Source organism: Ranitomeya variabilis, chromosome 3 (assembly GCF_051348905.1).
Source record: "Ranitomeya variabilis isolate aRanVar5 chromosome 3, aRanVar5.hap1, whole genome shotgun sequence".
NCBI lineage: Eukaryota > Metazoa > Chordata > Amphibia > Anura > Dendrobatidae > Ranitomeya > Ranitomeya variabilis.
The window spans coordinates 474,709,434-474,731,602 of NC_135234.1; the positions used below are offsets into that span (position 1 = coordinate 474,709,434).

The 22,169-nt window shown below is 39.8% G+C and overlaps 1 protein-coding gene across 5 annotated transcripts in view; it reads right to left on the reverse strand.

Annotated features, from left to right (window-relative positions):
- Window positions 1–22,169, reverse strand: part of DMD (dystrophin) — a 3,762,639-nt gene that overhangs the window by 1,837,604 nt on the left and 1,902,866 nt on the right. For all 5 annotated transcript variants that reach the window (XM_077296691.1, XM_077296689.1, XM_077296692.1 and 2 more), the window contains one exon: window positions 9,259–9,412. In XM_077296691.1, the coding sequence (XP_077152806.1) occupies window positions 9,259–9,412 (154 nt within the window). The remainder of the gene's footprint in view (window positions 1–9,258; window positions 9,413–22,169) is intronic.

The window sequence follows — 22,169 nt, forward strand, 5'->3', positions numbered from 1 at the left end:
GGTCTCTCACGCTGCTGTACACCCTGTCTTTCTGATGTATTACTGCAGATACAAGGGGTGTTGCGTTAAGAAGAGGCTGCTTGTCCACCATTCAAGAAAGAAAGGAGGGGGGAGAGGGAAGGGTTGGAGCTTGACACGCCGAGACATGCATCTGTAAGCCGTTGCAAATAAATGTAGCTGGTGGGTGCCATACCTGCTGGTGATTTCAGCTGAAGTAGAAAGAAAGGAAGGGAATATCCAGCACATCCATCCAGTGTAAGTAAAATATCCAAAATTTATCAGAACATTTTAAAAGGGATTAAAAGAAGAGAGAGAGAGGCCCTCTCTGCCTGACGCGTTTCTGGCGCACCACGGCGCCCTTAGTCATAGGAACTGATTGACTATGACTAAGGGCGCCGTGGTGCACCAGAAATGCATCAGGCAGAGAGGGCCTCTCTCTCTCTTCTTTTAATCCCTTTTAAAATGTTCTAATAAATTTGGGATATTTTACTTACACTGGATGGATGTGCTGGATATTCCCTTCCTTTCTTTCTGCTTGTCCACCATGTCGTTGTAATCTAATACTAGAGATACCAGAAATGCTGAGGTAAGAAAAGACTGTCCTCACTGTCTTTGTGATTTAATACTTGAGATATCAGATGTGCTGAGGTAAGAAGTGGTTTCTTCCACTGCTGTCCACTGTCTTTCTAATTTAATTCTGGAGATACCAGGAGTGCTAAGGTAAAACAAGGCTGCCCAAATTTCTGACTACCCTCTCTTTCTGAATAATGAGTGACTGCTGTGAGCTGGAGATAGCCTGGCAGTACTTGGTAAGGATTATTTTCAGTTCTCAGCAGTAGAGGTACTTAGTTTACATGATCACAACTATCCTATTACCATTCCAGGAGATGTTTCTGCTAGTCTGAAACAAAATGGCCATTTTCATTTTATACTGATTACTTCCATAGAAAAAATGATTGTGATTTGCCAATCAAAGGTATTTGGGAATTTTTTTATAATTACATTTTTTTTATTATTTTGTTTCTATTCCTGGAGAAATTTTTTAGTGGATATCAATAGACATTAATTCAAATATGCCTACGCCACTCATTAATATTCTGCTACCAATCCAATGTGGCACCAATCCAATTTTACCTACCAACCTATTTTATAATACACTGTATATGTATTATCAGTCATCAGATACTCCTCTTGATGTCAGGCTATACAATTACAATTGTCTTTAAAAATATTTGTATATCAAAAACAGTATTGAATAATACCAATATTAAATGTATTTAAAATACTATTTATAATACTAACAAACAAGTATTTCTTAACTTTTTATTGGGAAAAAAACATTGTGTTGGATTAGTACAATCCAACAGGTTTATAGATACACAGGCTAAAGCAAATAGCATATTTTAGGGAATACCATATTCTTGACAACATTGTGTTCCCTACATGAGATAATAGATATTCTAGTTATACTGCACTTGGCATTCTTCAGAAAATATCGCTCAGGGTAACATTTACAATGCATAGTTATTTTTTCCTTTATTCAATCGAGACATTCAATTGTATTATGACGTTAAATGATTCACTGCAGAGAAACAGAGGTAAAAACATAAGTGTGGTAATTAGTAACTGCTTCATGTAAATGAGAAGAAAATAAACAAGCCTTTAAAGACCGCTTCTGAACTTTTAAAGTGATGGGGAGAGCACAGTCATTAGTGGAGCGCTGTGGCTTAGCTTAGCACAGCATTAAAGTCACAAGCAGTTTGGTTGGAAGAATCTCGTATTTCGTAAATCTTTCTGATTTTATTACTCCAAGTGCACTAAGAACATTTTAAACACTTCAGCGTGAATATTAAAGACAGTTTTTGAATTGACTAAACCGCTGCCATCTGCACAGATTATGCAATGTAAAATACAAATACATCTGTTTCAAAAGTTCAAGGTTTGCTATATGTAATTTTTTCTAAAGCTACATAAACCGACTGTGCAATTAGATGTTCAAATATTATGTTCCTTTTGTGTAGGCCGCTTAATGCTGCCAAAAGGAGTGATTTTTAAGTGAATTTCTGTACCATGAGAGTGGCTGTTTGACATATAGATCATTCATTTATATGGTTTGTTCCTAATCCAGTGAGCGCAATTATAATGCTCTTATCATTTTCAAATCTAATTTCCTTTGCAAGAGGTTCTGCCAAGACATGACTTTCCTAGCAGGTTGTTTAGTCTAGTGCGCGGTATGCTCTCAGCGTAATTAATACATTGCATAGTCATTGCCCCCTAGAGTTTTAGCATGTTCACTTCTCTAATGCAATAAGCTGGTGACTTCCAGAATGTCAGAGAGCATCCTACTTTCCATTAGTGTCTGCCATTGTTTTCATTTACAAAATGACTTTCATCTAATCAAATTAACTGGCAGACAATGTAAAATGTGTTTCAAAAGGTAGCAAAGTTGGCTTCACATGCAGACTCAGCCTGTCTCTGCGATGTCACATTTTCTTGCAGTTTTTACACAGTTTATTGACTTTACAATTACATCAGATGACAATGAAGAGCATTTCAGGTTTGAACATTTTAAAAAATACATCATGAAAACAATTTATTGTGTACAATGAACAGGAATAAAACTAGAATTGTTCTAGTCTTATAAATCTGTTTTATTCAATATTTATTGGCTTAGCAATTTAATATAGCCTCCTCTACTTTAGGTAGTAAACATATAGCAGTTCCATTTCTATGATACAAATCTAAATTTGGACATGTACTTGAGCTGGTATGAGGAATAAAGCTGATAGAAAAAAATCCAAAGGAAACAACTGTGCCAGTTTGGGAAAAAAAAGTCTTAAAAAAACCCTATTTAAAATCAATGGGGAGAATTTATCAGAAGCCTTCCGCTTGTATTATGGTGGCAAAAGAAAAAACAATATGGGGCACACCATATTTAGTCTAAAATTGGCAACATTTCTCTCTTCTCACTTCATCTTTTGGATCTTAGTGAGAAAAGTAGTTGGGGTTAAACAGAAGAGGTGAGGCCACCACATTTCCAATTTACCATTTTAAAGACAGAAAATAATGAAAATTGTCCCGTCCCATTCAAACTAGCTGGATGCCAAATAAAGTGAGCTGCTAAAGGTTCAGATTATTTTCAAAGTTATATAGATATCTAGGTAAAAACATATTATATTCTTTATCTGGAATCTTTGGTCATCCAAACAAAACATGTGTACCATGCATATCCTTAATAGGAAACAGTGACCAAAACAAATCTAGTACTAAAGCTGTTTGTATTAATATAGTCAGTAAATGTAAGATAAGGCCGGGGTCACACTTGCGAGTGCAATGCGAGAAACTCACACGAGTCTCGCACCTCAATACCCGGCACTGCCACCAGCACTACTCCGGTCCTAAGTGCCGATGGCAGTATCGGGTATGGAGGCAAGAGATTCGCACCAGTTTCTCGAATTGCACTTGCAAGTGTGACACTGGCCTAAAATGGGGAGTCAGGGGCTAGAAATTATCAACCATTCATGTTCCTTTTATTGGTCCTTTCAGAGGGTCAGGGGAAAAAAGACCTGACAAGTTCTTATTTTCAGGAGTCTTGCCAGAAGACACTTTTCTCAGTCTCCTGTACTCTGTTGACTACAAACTGTCTATGCATGCTTGACAATACATTTGTTACTAGAGGTGTTTCTGGTATTTCTTATCCCAATATGCAGTTTATATAGTTTTACACGGGTAAATTATCAGCTTTCAAGAAAATATAAAAAAAACAGTAGACACTCCAAATACCTGGAAATTCTAAAATATTCTCCATACTACGGTGACCTATTAATCAAAGGTGAAGTAGTCACTTGGGAACACATATTCTATCACTCAATCATAGACATAAATAACGGGAAAGGAGGAAATGACTGCAATATTCATCCATACAAAAAGCGTGCTCTAGCGTCCTCCTGCCCCTCGGTGTCATCTGTACCTGTTTTTTGTAACAATCAGATACTGGATGCAGCCGAGGACTGGATGAACTAGTGTGCATGAAGCATAAAGGAGTGGAAATACTGGAACAGTGCCATCTGAGAGAAGTCAGCCTTCTTGTATCACAGCAAAGAAGAACACAGTGCTGCCCAATCCTCCACGTATTACCTGCTGTCTGCTAAAGCATTTACAAATGGATGTGTTTGTCGTACATTTACAGGATATGTAGCTGCATACATTCAAAAGTCTAGCAATTTTTTTTTTGCTTTGGTGGTAGAAAACAGATTTTTTTAACTATCAGTTGTTCTTAAAATGATTGTTCCAATTTAGCAAGTCATCAACTACTCACAGTATAGATGATAATTTGCTGATCACTAAAGGCCAGTTGCTGAATCCCACATGAATCCCAAAATAGAGCTGTTAAGTGCCCCATTTGGTCAAGCATGAGCAGCAATACTCCATTCATTGATTATAGGATCACTGGCAATAATTTAGTACAGTGTTTGACTTTCTCTGGTAGTCTAATAGACAACACATGGAACGACGGTGCACATGTGTGGTCTTTGTTCTATTGAAATGAGGAACTTCAGAGCCCCTGGTCTTATGATTTGTGCAAGTTCCAGTGGTGTAATGCCCAGCAATCAGCAAGTGATAACCTATCCCGAGGTTAGATTGTAACTTGTTAAGTTTGGACAACCCTTTAAAATTAGTAGCTGATTTAAGGAATGATATTGCTATTGCATACGTGTAAAGTTCCACAATTACAAGTCGGGTTGCATATGTAGTTGCTTTATGTTTTGTTATGTTATAGCATTTGTAACTCAGCAGCATATTTATCCCCAAAATAGTGGTATAAAATATAAACATGGTGTCATAGCTTTCTTTTTTCTGAAAAATGCAAATGTTGAGATTACCATAACTCCCTTATTATTGCATACTTGACAGCCAAATGATAAGCTGATTATAAATGGTTAAACAGCTAATAATAAAGAACTAGCCTCCCCAAAAAAATATGCTGCTTAAAAACCACCTCTTAGTAAGTCCATGGCATAAATCAGTTTACTATTGATTAACAAGTGCTGGAGGTTTAGATGCAAATATTCAAATATATTTAAACAAACAACATGACTTATTAAAGTAATGCAATCGACAAAGGAGGATTAAGCTTATCTGAACTTCATAAAGCTGTCTTGAAATGAAAATTTCTTGCCTGGATCTCAAGGTCATATGCATACTTGTGAAAGCATTTTCAGAGATTTCCTTTAATTTTAATATAGTCCGCAATACTGTGAGATCAAATAACAACAATCTGTTCAGCTAATAAAAGGCTGTAAAGTCAGCTTCTGTCTAATATTTAACCCAATAGAGTATTGTAATCATGCGAATTCCATCATATAAGATTTTCAGAAACTAGTTGCGTCTGAAATAACCAGAAATCAAGATAAAAAAAATCCCATACGACAGAAGGTTCCTAGAATCAGAAGTATTTCAGTAAGACAAACAGATCGCGAAGGAAAATAGAAAAGCAAGCATTATTTGTTGTAGAAATATAGTTGTTCCCAATTCCTTGGATCAAACTCAAATCTCTACTAGTAAGATGCTCATATTTTAAAATTATAGTCAACACATCAAAGGAATATAGTGAAAAAGACTGCTGAAGACTACTTCTTAGTACTAACCCTGCCATTGTAGGATAGCCAAAAATGTCATACATATAATATATTTAGAAATGCACAAAATCCTAACGACTTATAACTACCAATCAAAAATCTGTCAGTGCATCTTTTTTGCAATATAAAAAAACAGAGCTCTTAACTGAGCTGATGATCTAAAATAATATGCCAATGAATCTAATTACTTCTTATAGTATGAGCCAACATTGTGGGGTGAATTAGATTAGAATAAAGCACAACCTTATAAAAAAAATTTTTTAATCAAACCTGTCAATTTTGATTCTAGTGGAATGGCTGTAAAGGTTTAAATACAACAATAAAAACTATACCTGACTTGTCAAATTAATCTGAAAGTTTATAGTGGATGGGTGAATGAATTGAGAGATGCTCGACACTCCCCCAATGCAGATTTTGGGCCATTTTGCATGTGGCTCTAAAGCTTGAATTCTTTTACTTTTGCACATTGGATTGCTTACCAACCAGGTTTTATTTTTTATTTTTTTTACATACCAGGGCTTATGCAGTCAATTGTCCTAACCAGAGGCAGACATACCATTGGTGCACAAGGGTCCAAAAGGTAAGGGGGCCTATCTCCACCTCAAAAGCAGAAGGAATTGTGCATTATGATGCACTATTGGACTCCATGGGGTCCCTATATTTTTCTTACAGGGCCCTCTTCTGTTTGCGTCTGGCAATGGTCCTAACATGTTATGTTCGATATGCAACCATCACATAAGATAGTAAACGATTTAAAACAAACCGCAAACAATATACAACTGTTTTTTACAACCTATAAAATGCTAAATCATGGAAAACTTCGGAAGTATTAGGAGGTAAGTATCAGTGAAGTACAGCACTCTATAGAATTACCCCAGAAATGTAGGCATTTGCCACAAGGTGATGAAAAGCAAGTAGGGAATGAAACAAAACAAGCCTCTATATAAGGAGACAGTGAAGACACCTAATAAGGGTCTCTATTTAATTTCCCCAAAGCCCCTGTTTTCTATGTATAATATCTATGAAGAACTTGGCACTCAGATGATGCAGATCAAAGATCATTTATTTGCAATCCACAGTGAACATATATGACATATTGTTCTCAGTTTAGACTTTCTTCAGATATACGGACGGCTATAGCATTATATAGGACTAAATGCTGAAACTACACACAGGATACTGCGTGACTAGCGAATGGGAATAGCACTAAAGTTACGGCACCCATAGGAATAGTAACAATATGCACTATCAAGCAAATAGCTGTACAACAATTGGAAAGTAGTATTAAACAAGACAAAAAAACAAGAATATTAAACTCTTAGAATACTGGATTTTTCTCAAAATGTTTAGAGATAAACTGCAAGACTGATATTTAAAAAGCACATCTGAATTTTTTTTTATAGACAATGGAAAAATACTGTCTCAATAAAGCCATGGTGAGACACCATTATAACTTGCACACCAGACTTTTCAATTGTTTTAATATGTTATTGAATAATCAATCTATTTTTGTACTTAATGATTTCTTTATATAGCTTTATACCAAGAAAAGCTCGATTTTTATGATAAAGTATTTCAAATTCACTGCATAGACAGATTTATAATATAACATGTTGCGTCCTGCAGCCACAAATAAGAATAGATTTGTTGCCTATAATATGCTGCTAATTAGTAAATTAAATGTATATTACACAGCAGGACATAACTATAGATGGAGCAGAAGGTGCAGACACACCCGAGCCCTTTGGCACATATTAGAAGACCAATACACTTAAAGATGCATGATACTGATGGGCTTATATATTTTGCATTTGGGTTCACATTAAAGCCTAGATTCATCAAGATTGACATTATTCAAGCTGGTATTGATGAGGGGGTGGGCTGGAATCAGAGGTGCTTTAAGAGGCATACGCCTCATAATGAATCAGGCATGTTAGAAAAGTGTTGTGCACTTCCATATACCTCATCACAAATCTTACTCCAGTCTGTTAAAGGATTAAGATTTCTGGTGTAAGAAACACCGCTGCTCCGCGTGAATTAGACAATCTGTTGCATCATGCACCCATTCTGCCCCTGTCCTGCCTCTACTCTATCCGTTTTGGTGGAGCTGAGTGAAACTGGTGTGAGAAAGCAAAAAGTCACAAATTTTGTGAGCAACCCCCCATTTTATAAAAATTTAGCAACTTTTCAAAGTGATTTATGCCATAATTCTGGCAAAATCGAGTTGATGAATTGGGGCCATAGTTTCTAAGCTTTTGTTTAGTGGAGGCTGCACTCATAAATTATTTAGATTTGTAACAAACATGATAATGGACATTACTGAAGCGATCATGTTATTAGACATCATAAACCTAGACTAAACAGTCTTAAAATACCAAATTAATTATGGTGGCTCATGCCATTTAATAATTGTGGTGAATCTTTTGACATTTCTGTCCAGCTTTACACCCTTTATTCTAACCTATGTCATCTGTTGAAGAAGCACAAAAACAAATGAAAACCCATCTATATACATAAAAACGAGTGTATGTGTGTGTGTGTGTGTGTATCAAAGATGATGTCATAATAGTTGCCATGGCGACGATGATGTCATAATAGGTTGCAATGGTGATGGTGATGTCATAATGGTGGTCATGGTGACAATGATGCCATAATAAGTTGCCATGGCAACAATGATGATGTCATAATGGGTATATGGGCGCGGAACTATGGGATGGAGGATATGTATGATGAGACTATGGGTATGGGATTATGGGATGGAGGATATGTATGATGGGTATATGGGCACAGGACTTTGGGATGGAGAATGTGTATGATGGGTATATGGGCACGAGACTATGGGATGGAGGATAATCATTATAATTTGTTATAATTAACCACAGTTAGTTACTATGCCCTTGCAATGCCGGGCTCTTTGGCTAGTAATAAATAAATAAATATGGTACACTTAGCTTAATAAATCTTTTCCTACATTTTTAAAACCAACCTGTACATAACACAAAATCATTATGTAGATTAGTACGTTAATAATCCTATTACTAGGTATTTGGCTTTCAAAACAGTTAAATTTAAATATAAACAAAATCATCTTAAGCATCAAGATTATTAAGCATAACAAATAACTTCAAACTGATTCCCAAAACACAAAATCTTGGTATTTTCAATAGTGTGAACAGGCAATACACATAGACAGCAAAACCTGTATCTTTTTTATTTTAGGATTAAATCTCCACAGTGCTTCACAATTGATTTAAATGCTTCCAACCTTATGGATGTCAACACATTTATTAATGTGCCTATTATGCAATGACAGTTGAGTCTAACGCATTTAGTTTTGTTACTTAGGACAGAAAATGGAAATGTGAGAATGTAAACACGTATTAAGCTTGCAATGAAACATACCTGTTCGGCACTTTTCATAACCACTCTTCACTATTCCCATACCAATTAATAAGCAAAGCATACAAATCAAACAGCAATAATTCTCTTTGTCTTTTCATGACTATGCATAGTTTAAAGATATTGAACTCATGTCCTATTACTGATAAAGACATTTACTTTGTTCATTGTAGGAAAAATAAATTGAATATATAGCAATTACTTTTTTTGTAATTCCTACCTTTGCCCTCTGTTGGTGTTGTTTAGCTTTTTCCAAATCTCGTATTTCACCTTGATGATCAGCAAGAACTGTCTCGGCTTCACTTAACCAATGATTGAAAATATTCATGTCCTCCTGTAGTTTCATCCACTTCCTCAGGGATATATCAAATTTTCTGGAAAGGACAATGGTCAATGTTTAAATCAAAGTGTTACTGCAATTTATTGCCAATTTAAAAAACTGAAAATGTTAAAAACAAATATTTGCAAAAAACTATTAGCAAACATGACAATGGAGTGCTTTTTAAAGCCATATCCCACTTGTAAACCACTGCAATTACAGTAAGAAATCCCCTGATGATGTGCATGTGCCCCTCTTACAGTGTCACATTTCTGCTTGTTTTGAAACCTACAGCTGTCAATGAATATATCAGTTACTACAGTTAATATACTTGCAAATAACACAATGGTCTGCATAGAAACTAGGAATATACAAACTGTTGTAATAAGAAGAAATATGTTCCAAAAAATAACTGAATAAAAATAAATAGATAAACAATTGAAATAATTAAATCAAATATTAGAATCATGGTTTTAATTTTCTAAACTACACGAAATCTTGGTGGGTGAAATCTGATGTGCTACTATTAGCAATAGACAATTTTTTAAGAGCAGGTGTAAAGGGTTATTCTCATCATGGGAAATGGTTAAAATGGCAAAGTGTTTGTAAAATATATAAATTTTGCAATATACGTAATAATAAAAATAATTATTTAATTTTGTTGTTTTTGACATGTTGATTAGGTAACCAGTTTCAGAACAGCGCTCACAAGATCTAGTGTAAATCATTTGTATGCATTGTGCTACTTGCCTAGAACTTTAGCCACCACATATAGACTTGTAAGCCTTCAATGGAGCTTGCAAGCATTGTCCTGAAACTGGCCGAATTAATTGATGCAGCTTGATTCAATTCTTATGCGCTCGTCCAATGCTACAGAGGCAAAACTGCTCGAATATGCAGAATCGGAATGTGAACAGTTTGATGCTATTGGTCTCAACTGTCAATTAAACAGAAGTTAACCCCAAGAAGCAGGAAGCTGGGAACCTGTAGAGAAGACCACATCCTAAGAAGAAGTTGAGAAAACACTTTTAATGAACACATTATCTGTAGTCACCAGTATTTGGTAATTAAAGTATTTAATCAATAACCTCTTGTATAGCTAATAAAGGTCCTGTAGGGCTGTCAAAGCCAAGCACGAAAAGACTCAGCTGAGATCTGGTAGAAAATAAAAATGGAGATTCAGGATGAATATAAGTGAATACAGCAACTAACTAATGTATTTTGCATTGAGCCTGCCAAACATAGTAATCAAAAACATAGTAAAATGGCTAATTTGAAGTGTGATTTATCTTTGTATGAGAAATTAAATAAAGCTGTTTGAACTACTTGTAAAAGAAAAAAGAAAACCCATTGTATTGGAGTACAAGTTCTGGATGTGTGACAATAAGATAGCCTAATCAGGACCAAAATTATCATCTTATGAATTATCATCTTATGTAAAATCCAGGCAGTAGACATGTTTGCGGTGTGCAACAACATAAGCCACAGTCCAGTACTAAGCATGTGCAATGTTTACTGATTCAAGGGCGATATTATGAGATTAAGCTGATTCCAAGGGCCGCAATAAACTTTAAAGGGTTTTACTATCTGAGGTGTGTACAGCATACTAAAATACAGTAGCATGTAAAAGTTTGAGCACACCTGGTCAAAATTACTGTTATTATGAACAGTTAAGAAAATTGAAGATGAAATAGTTTCTAAAGGCCTAAAGTTAAAGGTTACACATTTCCTTTGTATTTTAGGCCAAAAAATATATATTGTCAATTTTTTTAATTTTAAAAATTGCAAAAAGGAAAATGAGCCAATGCAAAAGTTTATGGAGCTGCAAAAGTTTAGGATCCCTTGGAAATTTGTTTGCTCAGATAACTTTGACTAAGGTTTCAAAACTTAATTAGCCTGTAAGGGTTATGATTTGTTCCCTATTATCACTGCCAGGTGATGCATTTTCCCAGCTTTATAAAAACCCAGCCTTCTCTGTGTGCCAAAAACCAGCAGCCATGGATTCTTCTAAGCAGCTGACTTGCACTCTGAAAATGAAAATGGTGGAGATCCACAAAACCGAAGAAGGCTGTAAGAAGGTAGCAAAGCAATTTCAAGTTGCCCTCTCCTAAGTTTGAAATGTAATTAAGAAATGGCAGTTAAAAGGAACAGTTAAGGTCGGGAAGACAAAGCAAACTTTCCAAGAGAGCTACTCGTAGGATTGCTACAGAGGCAAAACAGAACCCCCATTTGACTGCAGAAGACCTTCAGAAAGTTTTAGAAGACTCTGGAATTGTGTTACATTATTCTATCAATCAGTGAAATCTGTAAAAATATGGCATTCATGGAAGAGTCATTGGAAGAAAACCTCTCCTGCGTCCTCACCATAACATTCAGAGTCAGAAGTATGTAAAAGAACATCTAAACAAGCCTGATGCATTTTGGAAACAATTACTGTGGACTAATGAGGTTAAAATAGAACTCTTTGGCCACAATGATCAAAGGTGAGCGTGGAGGAAAAAGGACACAGAATTTCAGGAAAAGAACATCTTGTCAACCATTAAGCATGGGGGTGAATCAATTATTCTTTAGGGTTGTGTTGCAGCCAATGGCACAAGGAACATTTCATGGGTAGAGAGAAGAATGGATTCAATGAAATTTCAACAAATTCTTGATGCAAACATAACACCATCGGCAAAAAAGCTGAAATTGAAACGAGGATGGGCTCTACAAATGCATAATGATCCTAAACACACATCAAAATCCACATTAGACTACCTGAAAAGTCACAAGCTGAAGGTTTTACAATGACCCTCACAGTCCCCTGATCTGAACATCAATGAAAGTCTGTGGCTAGACCTCAAAACAGCAGTGTATGCAACACGACCCAGGAATCTCACAGAACTGGAAGAATTTCCCAAGGAAGAATGGATGAAAATCCCTCAAAGAAGAAGTAAAATATTCTTTGCTGGCTACAAAAAGTGTTTACAAGCTATGATACTTTCAAAGGGGGTGCCCAACCATGCAGGGTGCTCAAGTATTGCATCGGCCCATTTTACTTTTTGTAATTTTTAAAATGTAACGATTCAAATATACTGTATATACAGTACAAACCAAAAGTTTGGACACATCTTCTCAGTTAAAGATTTTTCTGTATTTTCATGACTATGAAAATTGTACATTCACACTGAAGGCATCAATACTATGAACTAACACATGTGGAATTATATACTTAACAAAAAAGTGTGAAACAACTGAAATTATGTCTTATATTCTAGGTTCTTCAAAGTAGCCACCTTTTGCTTTGATGACTGCTTTGCACACTTGGCATTCTATTGATGAGCTTCAAGAAGTAGTCACTGGGATTGGTTTTCACTTCACATGTGTGCCCTGTCAGTTTTAATAAGTGGGATTTCTTGCCTTATAAATAGGATTGGGACCATCAGTTGTGTTGTGTAGAAGTCTGGTGGATACACAGCTGATAGTCCTACTGAATAGACTGTTAGAATTTTTATTATGGCAAGAAAAAAGCAGCTAAGTAAAGAAAAACTTTAAGAAATGAAGGTCAGTCAGTCCAAAAAATTGGGAAAACTTTGAAAGTGTCCCCAAGTGCAGTGGCAAAAACCATCAAGCGCTACAAAGAAACTGGCTCACATGAGGACCGGCCCAGGAAAGGAAGAACAAGAGTCACCTCTGCTTCTGAGGATAAGTTTATCCAAGTCACCAGCCTCAGAAATCGCAGGTTAACAGCAGCTCAGATTAGAGACCAGGTCATTGCCACACAGAGTTCTAGCAGCAGACACATCTCTACAACAACTGTTAAGAGGAGACTTTGTGCAGCTGGCCTTCATGGTAAAATATCTGCTAGGAAACCACTGCTAAGGACAGGCAACAAGCAGAAGAGACTTGTTTGGGCTAAAGAACACAAGCAATGGACTTTAGTCCAGTGGAAATCTGTGCTTTGCTCTGATGAGTCCAAATGTGAGATCTTTGGTTCCAACCACTGTGTCTTTGTGTGACGCAGGAAGAGTGAACAGATAGACTCTACATGCCTGGTTCCCACCGTGAAGCATGGAGGAGGAGGTGTGATGGTGTGGGGGTGCTTTGCTGGTGACACTGTTGGGGATTTATTCCAAATTGAAGGCATACTGAACCAGCATGGCTACCACAGCATCTTCCAGCCACATGCTATTCCATCCGGTCTGCGTTTAGTTGCACCATCATTTATTTTTGAACAGGACAATGACCCCAAACACACCTCCAGGCTGTGTAAGAGCTATTTGACGAAGAAGGAGAGTGACGGGGTGCTACGCCAGATGACCTGGCCTCCACAGTCACCAGAACTGAACCCAATCCAGATGGTTTGGGGTGAGCTGGACCGCAGATTGAAGGCAAAAGGGACCACAAGTGCTAAGCATCTCTGGGAACTCCTTTAAGACTGTTGGAAGACCATTCCTGGTGACTACCACTTGAAGCTCATCAAGAGAATGCCAAGAGTGTGCAAAGCAGTCATCAAAGCAAAACGTGGCTACTTTGAAGAACCTAGAACATAAGATATATTTTCAGTTGTTTCACACTTTTTTTGTTAAGCATATAATTCCACATGTGTTAATTCATAGTTTTGATGCCTTCAGTGTGAATGTACAATTTTCATAGTCATGAAAATACAGAAAAATCTTTAAATGAGGAGGTGTGTCCAAACTTTTGGTCTGTACTGTATATATATATATATATAAATATATATATATATATATATATATACACCATGTTCCAAATTATTATGCAAATTACATTTTTCTCGGATTTTCCTAAATGGTCGATACAAATGACAGTCATCACCCGCTAGAGTATACATCAAATTTTATTGAAGAAACCTCCCAATGATAACAGTATAATCTCCAAAATGAATAAAAGCTCAAAATGCACTTTTCCAAATTATTAGGCACAGTAGAATTTCTAAACATTTGATATGTTGATATGTTGGCGCTATATAAATAAAATTATTATTATTATTATATTATTATATGTTTGAAAGAACTGAAAATGCTCATTTGTGGAATTTGCAGCATTAGGAGGTCACATTCACTGATCAAAAAAGCTATTTAACTCCAAAATATCCTAACAGGCCAAGTTACATGTTAACATAGGACCCCTTCTTTGATATCACCTTCACAATTCTTGCATCCATTGAACTTGTGAGTTTTTGGAGAGTTTCTGCTTGTATTTCTTTGCATGAAGTCAGAATAGCCTCCCAAAGCTGTTGTTTTGATGTGAACTCCCTCATAGATCATTTGCTTGATACTCCAAAGGTTCTTTATAGGGTTGAGGTCAGTAGAAGATGGTGACCACACCATGAGTTTATCTCCTTTTATGCCCTTAGCAGCCAATGACTCAGAGGTATTCTTTGCAGCATGAGATGGTGCATTGTCATGCATGAAGATGATTTTGCTCCTGAAGACAAGTTTCTGCTTTTTATACCATGGAAGAAAGTTGTCAGTCAGAAACTCTAAATACTTTGCAGAGGCCATTTTCACACATTCAGGAACCTTAAAGGGCCATACCAGCTTTTTCCCCATGATTACGGCCCCAAACATGACTCCTCCACCTCCTTGCTGACGTTGCAGCCTTGTTGGGACATGGTGGCCCTCCACCCACCATCCGCTACTCCATCCATCTGGACCATCCAGGGTTGCTCGACACTCATCAGTAAACAAGACTGTTTGGAAATTAGTCTTCATGTATGTCTGGGCCCACTGCAACCTTTTCTGCTTGTGAACAGTGTTTAGGGGTGGCCGAATTTTAGGTTTATGCACCACAGCAAGCCTTTGAAGGATTCTACACCTTGAGGCTCGAGGGACTCCAGAGGCACTAGCAGCTTCAAATAACTGTTTGCTGCTTTGTAATGGTATTTTGTCAGCTGCTCTCTTAATCCAATGAATTTGTCTGGCAGAAACCTTCTGCATTATGCTTTTATCTGCATGAACTCTGTCTGTGCTCTGTTTCGGTCGCAAATCTCTTCACAGTATGATGATCACTCTTACGTTTTCGTGAAATATCTAATGTTTTCATACCTTGTCCAAGGCATTGCACTATTTAAAGCTTTTCAGCAGCAGAGTGATCCTTTTTATTTCCCATATTGCTTGAAACCCGTGGCCTGCTTTATAATGTGGAACATCATTTTTAAGTAGTTTTCCTTTAATTAGAATCACCTGGAACACTATTTATCACGTGTTTAAGATTGATTTCAGTGATCCATTGAGCCCTGAGACACAATACCATCCACAAGTTTATTTGAAAAACAAAACAATTAAATCTTTATGACACTTAAATCCAATTTGCATGATAATTTGGAACATGGTGTATTGCCTAATATTCAAAGGAGATGTGTCAACTTTAACTTTAGTCTTTTTAGAGATCATTTCATCTTTACCTTGTTTAACTTGTCACAGTAACAGTAATTTTTACCAGTTGTGCCCACACTTTTATATGCCACTGTATGTAATATAAAGGTCTTACAGGATACAGTTCCACTTCCAGGACTCCAACCTTTCAGGAGAACAATGGTTCTTTGCTCTCGATCCATCAAAACTGGCGTAAAATGCTTTGAAAAGTCCCAAAATATTTGCGAAATACGAGATTGACAAAAATATTATGGCATTTTCACATCAGTTTCGTCCAGCTTCACCGAAATGGGTTGAACTGGGTTTGGATGGTGCAAACTGTGGTGTACTTTATGCTACAAATATTACTCCAGTCTTCAACTTGAGTAACAAATGTAACGAGATGCACAAAAGCGCACACTACTTTTAAGATGCACCTGTTTTATTAATAAAAATGAACATCTGACTCCCCCGCTCCCCTACATCAAGACCAATGTGAGTTGTGCCAGTTTTGATGAATCAGGACTTATAAAAATATATAATTAGCTAAAAAAGCTTGTCATTGAACAGATGACTGTGGCCACACAAAATGTTGTCCCCAAATTGTGCACCCCTTTTCTACCTCAAATTACAATGCTGCATCTCACCAGATGGATAAAGATTAAACTGCAAAGAAATCCAATGTTTGAGAACAATCCTGAAATATGAAGTCTAAAGAACTCCTAAATAAATGCAACAAAAGCTCTGTGCTAGGGCTAGCGGAACACACCGAGTATATATAGGTAGCTACAAGGTGCGTTCGCAGCCCGGGGTCCACTGTGCAGGGACACCTGCTGCAAAGTAATGGCGGATAGTGTTGTGAATTCCGCTCTTGGGCTCCCTCCGGTGGTTGTAAGTAGCACTTTTGTGAATTCTGCTCTTGGGCTCCCTCCTGTGATTTTGAGTGGTATAGCTTCTTCTTCGATTTAGCATCAACAGCTGCTTCCACTGATCGTCTTTCTGGCTCGGCTATTTTAGTCTGGCCTTATCCCTCAATCAATGCCAGTTGTCAATTGTTCCTGCTTGGAGCCACTGCTCTTTTGGATTTCCCTGACACTCTGTCCAGTTCAGCAAAGATAAGTCCTTGCTTGTCCTTTTGCAGTCCACTTGTTGTGGACTTTATTGTTCAGCACATTCTATGTTTTGCTCATTTGTCCAGCTTATCAGTATGGATCTATTCAGCTAAGCTGGAAGCTCTGGGCTGCAGATTTTGCCCTCCACACCTTTAGTCAGGTGTGGAGATTTTTGCATATCTCTGCGGTGGACTTTTTCTAGTTTTTATTACTGACCGCACAGTGTTCTTTCCTGTACTATCTATCTAGCTAGAAGTGGCCTCCTTTGCTAAATCTTGTTTCATACTACGTATGTCATTTCCTTCTCCTCTCACAGTCAATATTTGTGGGGGGCTGTCCTATCCTTTGGGGATCTTCTCTGAGGCAAGATAGCTTTCCTATTCCTACCTTTAGGGGTAGCTAGTTCTCCGGCTGTGATGAGGTGTCCAGGGAGTGACAGGAACATCCCACGGCTACTGCTAGTGTTGTGTTAAGATCAGGAACTGCGGTCTGTATAGTTACCACCTGCTCAGAGCTAGTCGCATGTCGCTCCTAAATTACCAGTCCATAACAGGATAGACTATAAGCTCACACGTGGGTTAAGCTTCACCCCGTGTGAACTGGAAGCGATCTCTGTTCCCTCTCCGAGACGAGCTGTACGCAAACTATTACCCTAACTAGTGTTGCGCTTGCTCTGAGACCAGATGCAAAGCCAACGGCTAATTTCCCCGACTTACGCTAGCTGCCTGCCTGAGTGTACAGCCCCAGAACTAAACAGACTCACGCCACATATGACTGAGTAGTAGAGTATCCACTTGCATTAGCCAAACATATTTGATACTAGTGCATAGCCGTGCGGCCATGCGAACCTTTTATAGTTGCAGCTCTTCAGGACCTTCCTGGCTGACCAATAGGAGCTGCTACAGGACCTGAGCATGTGACCCCTGACCTCCAATGAGAGGTCCTCCTGTGGGCATGCTCAGTGTGTGAAAAGGAGGACTTAGTCCCAGAAAAGCCTGCTCGCCGATGACCTGTGCTGGCTACAGAAGCAGAGCCTGGAAAGGCAGCAGTAACAGGCTGAGCCAGATGCTGGGACCGACGTCTCCGCTGAGCAGGCTCCACTGTGGCTGGAGGAGAATGGGAAACCATAGCAGACATGGTTTGAGATTGCCCCTGTGCAGTGGCGGGAACTCGACAACTAACATTACCCTCCCTCCTAGGGCCCCCTCCTCCTTGAGCCTCGCCATGCTCAAAAACTGCAATGAGCAGCGAAGCCCAACTGTGCTCCAGAGGTTCCCAGGTTCGGACCGTAACCCTTCCAGTCCACCAGACAGTATTTTCTGCCACATGCCTGTCACGGGAGACCTAGGTAGGAAAGAGCTAATAACCCGGGCCCCTGCGATTTCCCTCAGACTAGGGAAACCCTGACTACCCTCTCCCAGAGTTTACTCTGATGGTGTGCATGTCTGGGCCTCCACCCTCACCCTATCTCCTGTTTCAACCCTAGTCTGAAACCACCTCCCCCCCACCAGTGAAGAGACCACACTCCAATACCCACAGTTAGCACAGACAAGGATAACGGAAAAATAAGCACCACGCCGCAGTCACTCAGGAATACACTATAAATGCAAAGGGCAAAACAAATACAAATATGGGAAGACAAAGGTAAATACACCACCAGCAACGATACTCCAACTACTTAGCTCACCACTCCAGACCGAGATAACAACGCACAAGACAGAAGCTATAATCGGCGATGCCCAATGTTCAGGAGAACTATTTAAAGGCAGTGGGCATGGCCCAGCTTCCAATCCGAGCAGCAGGTAAATTAACCCCGGACCAGGTAGATAAAATCTAGCCGATGCCAATGAGCGCATAGTGGACAAAAGCGGAATTACCGCTGTCTGTCGGATGACCTGGTCTGAACAGCGTCCGACATGACACACGGTCATCTTGGTGATTGTTGATCAGTTCTCAAAAATGTCGCACTTTGTGTCTTTGCCTTCGTTGCCTAACGCTAAGACTCTGGCTCAGTTATTTGTGCAGGAGGTGGTCAGACTTCATGGGGTCTCAGTTTGTGGCAAAATTTTGGAAAGCATTTTGTTCACGGCTGGGGATCAAGTTGTCTCCTTCTTCGGCGTTTCATCCTCAGTCAAATGGTCAGACCGAGCGTATGAACCAAAATTTGGAACAGTACTTACGCTGCTTTGTTTCGGATAACCAGGAGGAGTGGTCGAAGTTCCTTCCTTTGGCTGAGTTTGCCATCAATAATCACCGCCAGGAGTCATCTGGGGAGTCTCCGTTTTTTTGTTTTTACCAGCTTCATCCTCAATTTTGTACTTTGAGTCAGGGGGGCTCTTCCGGCGTCCCGGAGGAAGACCAGTTAGGAGCACAATTATCATCAGTCTGGAGGAAAGTTAAACAGCGCCTGTTGAGTGTGGGTGCTAGGTACAATGTGTGGCTGACAGTAGGCATGTGCCAGATCCGGACCTGAGTGTGGATGACTGGGTGTGGTTATCCACAAAAAACATAAGACTCAAAATACCATCCCTTAAATTGGGTCCATGGTTTATTGGTCCATTTAGTTTGTCCCTATCCCAGGTAACACAGTTAGTTCAGGAGGGGTCCTTAGCAAAGACACTTTACTCCCTGGGTCTGTCAGTCCCTTCACACATTCTCTATCCAACCAAAAGGGGCACTGTCAAGATAAATCATTGTCTGAGCAATTCAAAGTATAGCGTCGACCTGCATAGCACAATTGCCGGTGGCGACAGCCCGTCTGCACTACCCTTTTAATTTTGGGAGGTTCTGCCTCCTTTTAGGAAACTACCATTCCCCGGGACTCCACCACCTTTTGGGCAACTATCCCAGTTCGGGTTACCACCTCCTTTTGGGACTTCACCCCTTTTTGGGCAACTATCTTTGCTTGGGTTAATGCCCCCTTTTGGGATTCCACCCTTTTTTGGCAACCATTCCTGTTTGGGTCACCGCCCAATTTTAGGGACACCACCTCTTTTAGGGACACCACCCTTTTAGAGACACCACCCGTTTAGAGACACCACCCCTTCCCTGGGGTACACCCTGTGGACTCCTCGGCACCAGTTCTCACAGTAAACAAATATCTCCCAGGGCTTGCACTGGCCCTTTAAGAGTCTGCATGATCTGGACCACCAATGTCCTTACGACACCTCACCAGCTCCTGCTGGCACTATCACAGCTCCTGCCGGCACCTCTGGGTGTCGATCACAAGCTGCTGCTGCTGTCACTGCAGCTCCCGCTGCTGCAGAACCTCTTGCTGCAACTGTAACTACTTTCCACAAGGCTCTGTATGGCTCCGCACTACAGACTTCGTGGACCCTCTGATCCACAGTAAACTTCGTAACCCACCGAGTTACAGCGATCAAATCCACACATGCTTCCTAGACCGTTGCCTACAGTCTAGTACCATATGTGATGCAGCGATCACTAATGAGTTGGGGAATACTCACTTGCCGCTATATTCAGACACAAAGGAACACTTTCTACTTAAACAGTTTATGCGGTTTATTATAGCATCATAAACTGTACAACAAACAGTCCATTATATACATTTTATAGGGCTTCAACTCACAGACAATAGACATGCCGGACTTCTTACTTCGTCCAGTTATCATGGGTTACCATACGCCGAACAGTTCATTATATACCCCGGAGAAGCTGCCTTACGGGGATCACCAACTTGCCTGACAGACACATACCAGTCGGCTCCAGACCCACCGAAGGACTGTAGCTTCCCCAACACAGTAGCCATCACCGGATCTGCAGATCCATGGCCTCACCTCATGTTCTTCAGGAATCCAGTCCATACACAGGACCTCCCAACATAGAGGCCATTCAGGATCACAGCCTCACCTCATGCTCTTCTGGGATCTGATCCACACACAGGACCTCCCAACACAGAGGCCACTCAGGATCACGGCCTCACCAGGTGCTCTTCAGGAATCCAGTCCCCACTCTGGGCCTCCCAACACCCAGGCCTTTCCTCTCACAGGACCTTACAGCCAAGAATCATTTAGGTCCACACACTCAGAACTGTCATGTTCTCAATGGCAAGAGAACATAGCATCAGCATATATAGGAACTAGCTCTTGGAAGATGGGAACTGAGCTGACCATGAACTAAACCTAACACACAACTAGCAGTGGCCGGGTAGCATGCCTACGTTGATTCTAGATGCCCAGCACCAGCCGGAGGACTAAATAATGCTAGCAGAGGGAAATATTAGTCCTAGCTCACCTCTAGAGAAATACCCCGAAAGGAGACAGAGGCCCCCCACATGTATTGGCGGTGAATCAAGATGAAATAACAAACGTAGTATGAAAATAGGTTTAGCAAATTTGAGGTCCACTTACTACATAGCAGAAGACAGAAAGGGCACTTTCATGGTCAGCTGAAAACCCTATCAAAACACCATCCAGAAATTACTTTAAAACTCTGGCATTAACTCATAACACCAGAGTGGCAATTCCTGTTCACAAGAGCTTTCCAGACACAGTAACGAAACTACAGCTGTGAACTGGAACCAAAATGCAAAAACAAACATGGACAAGAGTCCAACTTATCTAGTAGTTGTCTAGGAGCAGGAACAAGCACAGAGAGGCTTCTGATAACATTGTTGACCGGCAAGCAACTAACAGAGCAGCAAGGTTATATAGCGACTCCCACATCTTGATGGGAACAGGTGAACAGAGAAGATGAAAACACCAGATCAATTCCACCAGTAGCCACCGGGGGAGCCCAGAATCCAAATTCACAACAGTAACCCCCCCTCAAGGAGGGGGCACCGAACCCTCACCAGAACCACCAGGGCGATCAGGATGGGCCCTATGAAAGGCACGAACCAGATCAGAGGCATGAACATCAGATGCATTAACCCAAGAATTATCCTCCTGGCCGTATCCCTTCCACTTGACCAGATACTGGAGTCTCCGTCTGGAAACACGAGAGTCTAAGATTTTCTCCACAACGTACTCCAACTCACCCTCAACCAACACCGGAGCAGGAGGCTCAACGGAAGGCACAACCGGTACCTCATACCTGCGCAATAATGACCGATGAAAAACGTTATGAATAGAAAAGGATGCAGGGAGGTCCAAACGGAAGGAAACAGGGTTAAGAATCTCCAATATCTTATACGGGCCGATGAACCGAGGCTTAAACTTAGGAGAAGAGACCCTCATAGGGACAAAACGAGAAGACAACCACACCAAATCCCCAACACAAAGCCGAGGACCAACACGACGGTGGCGGTTGGCAAAAAGCTGAGTCTTCTCCTGGGACAACCTCAAATTGTCCACCACCTGCCCCCAGATCTGATGCAATC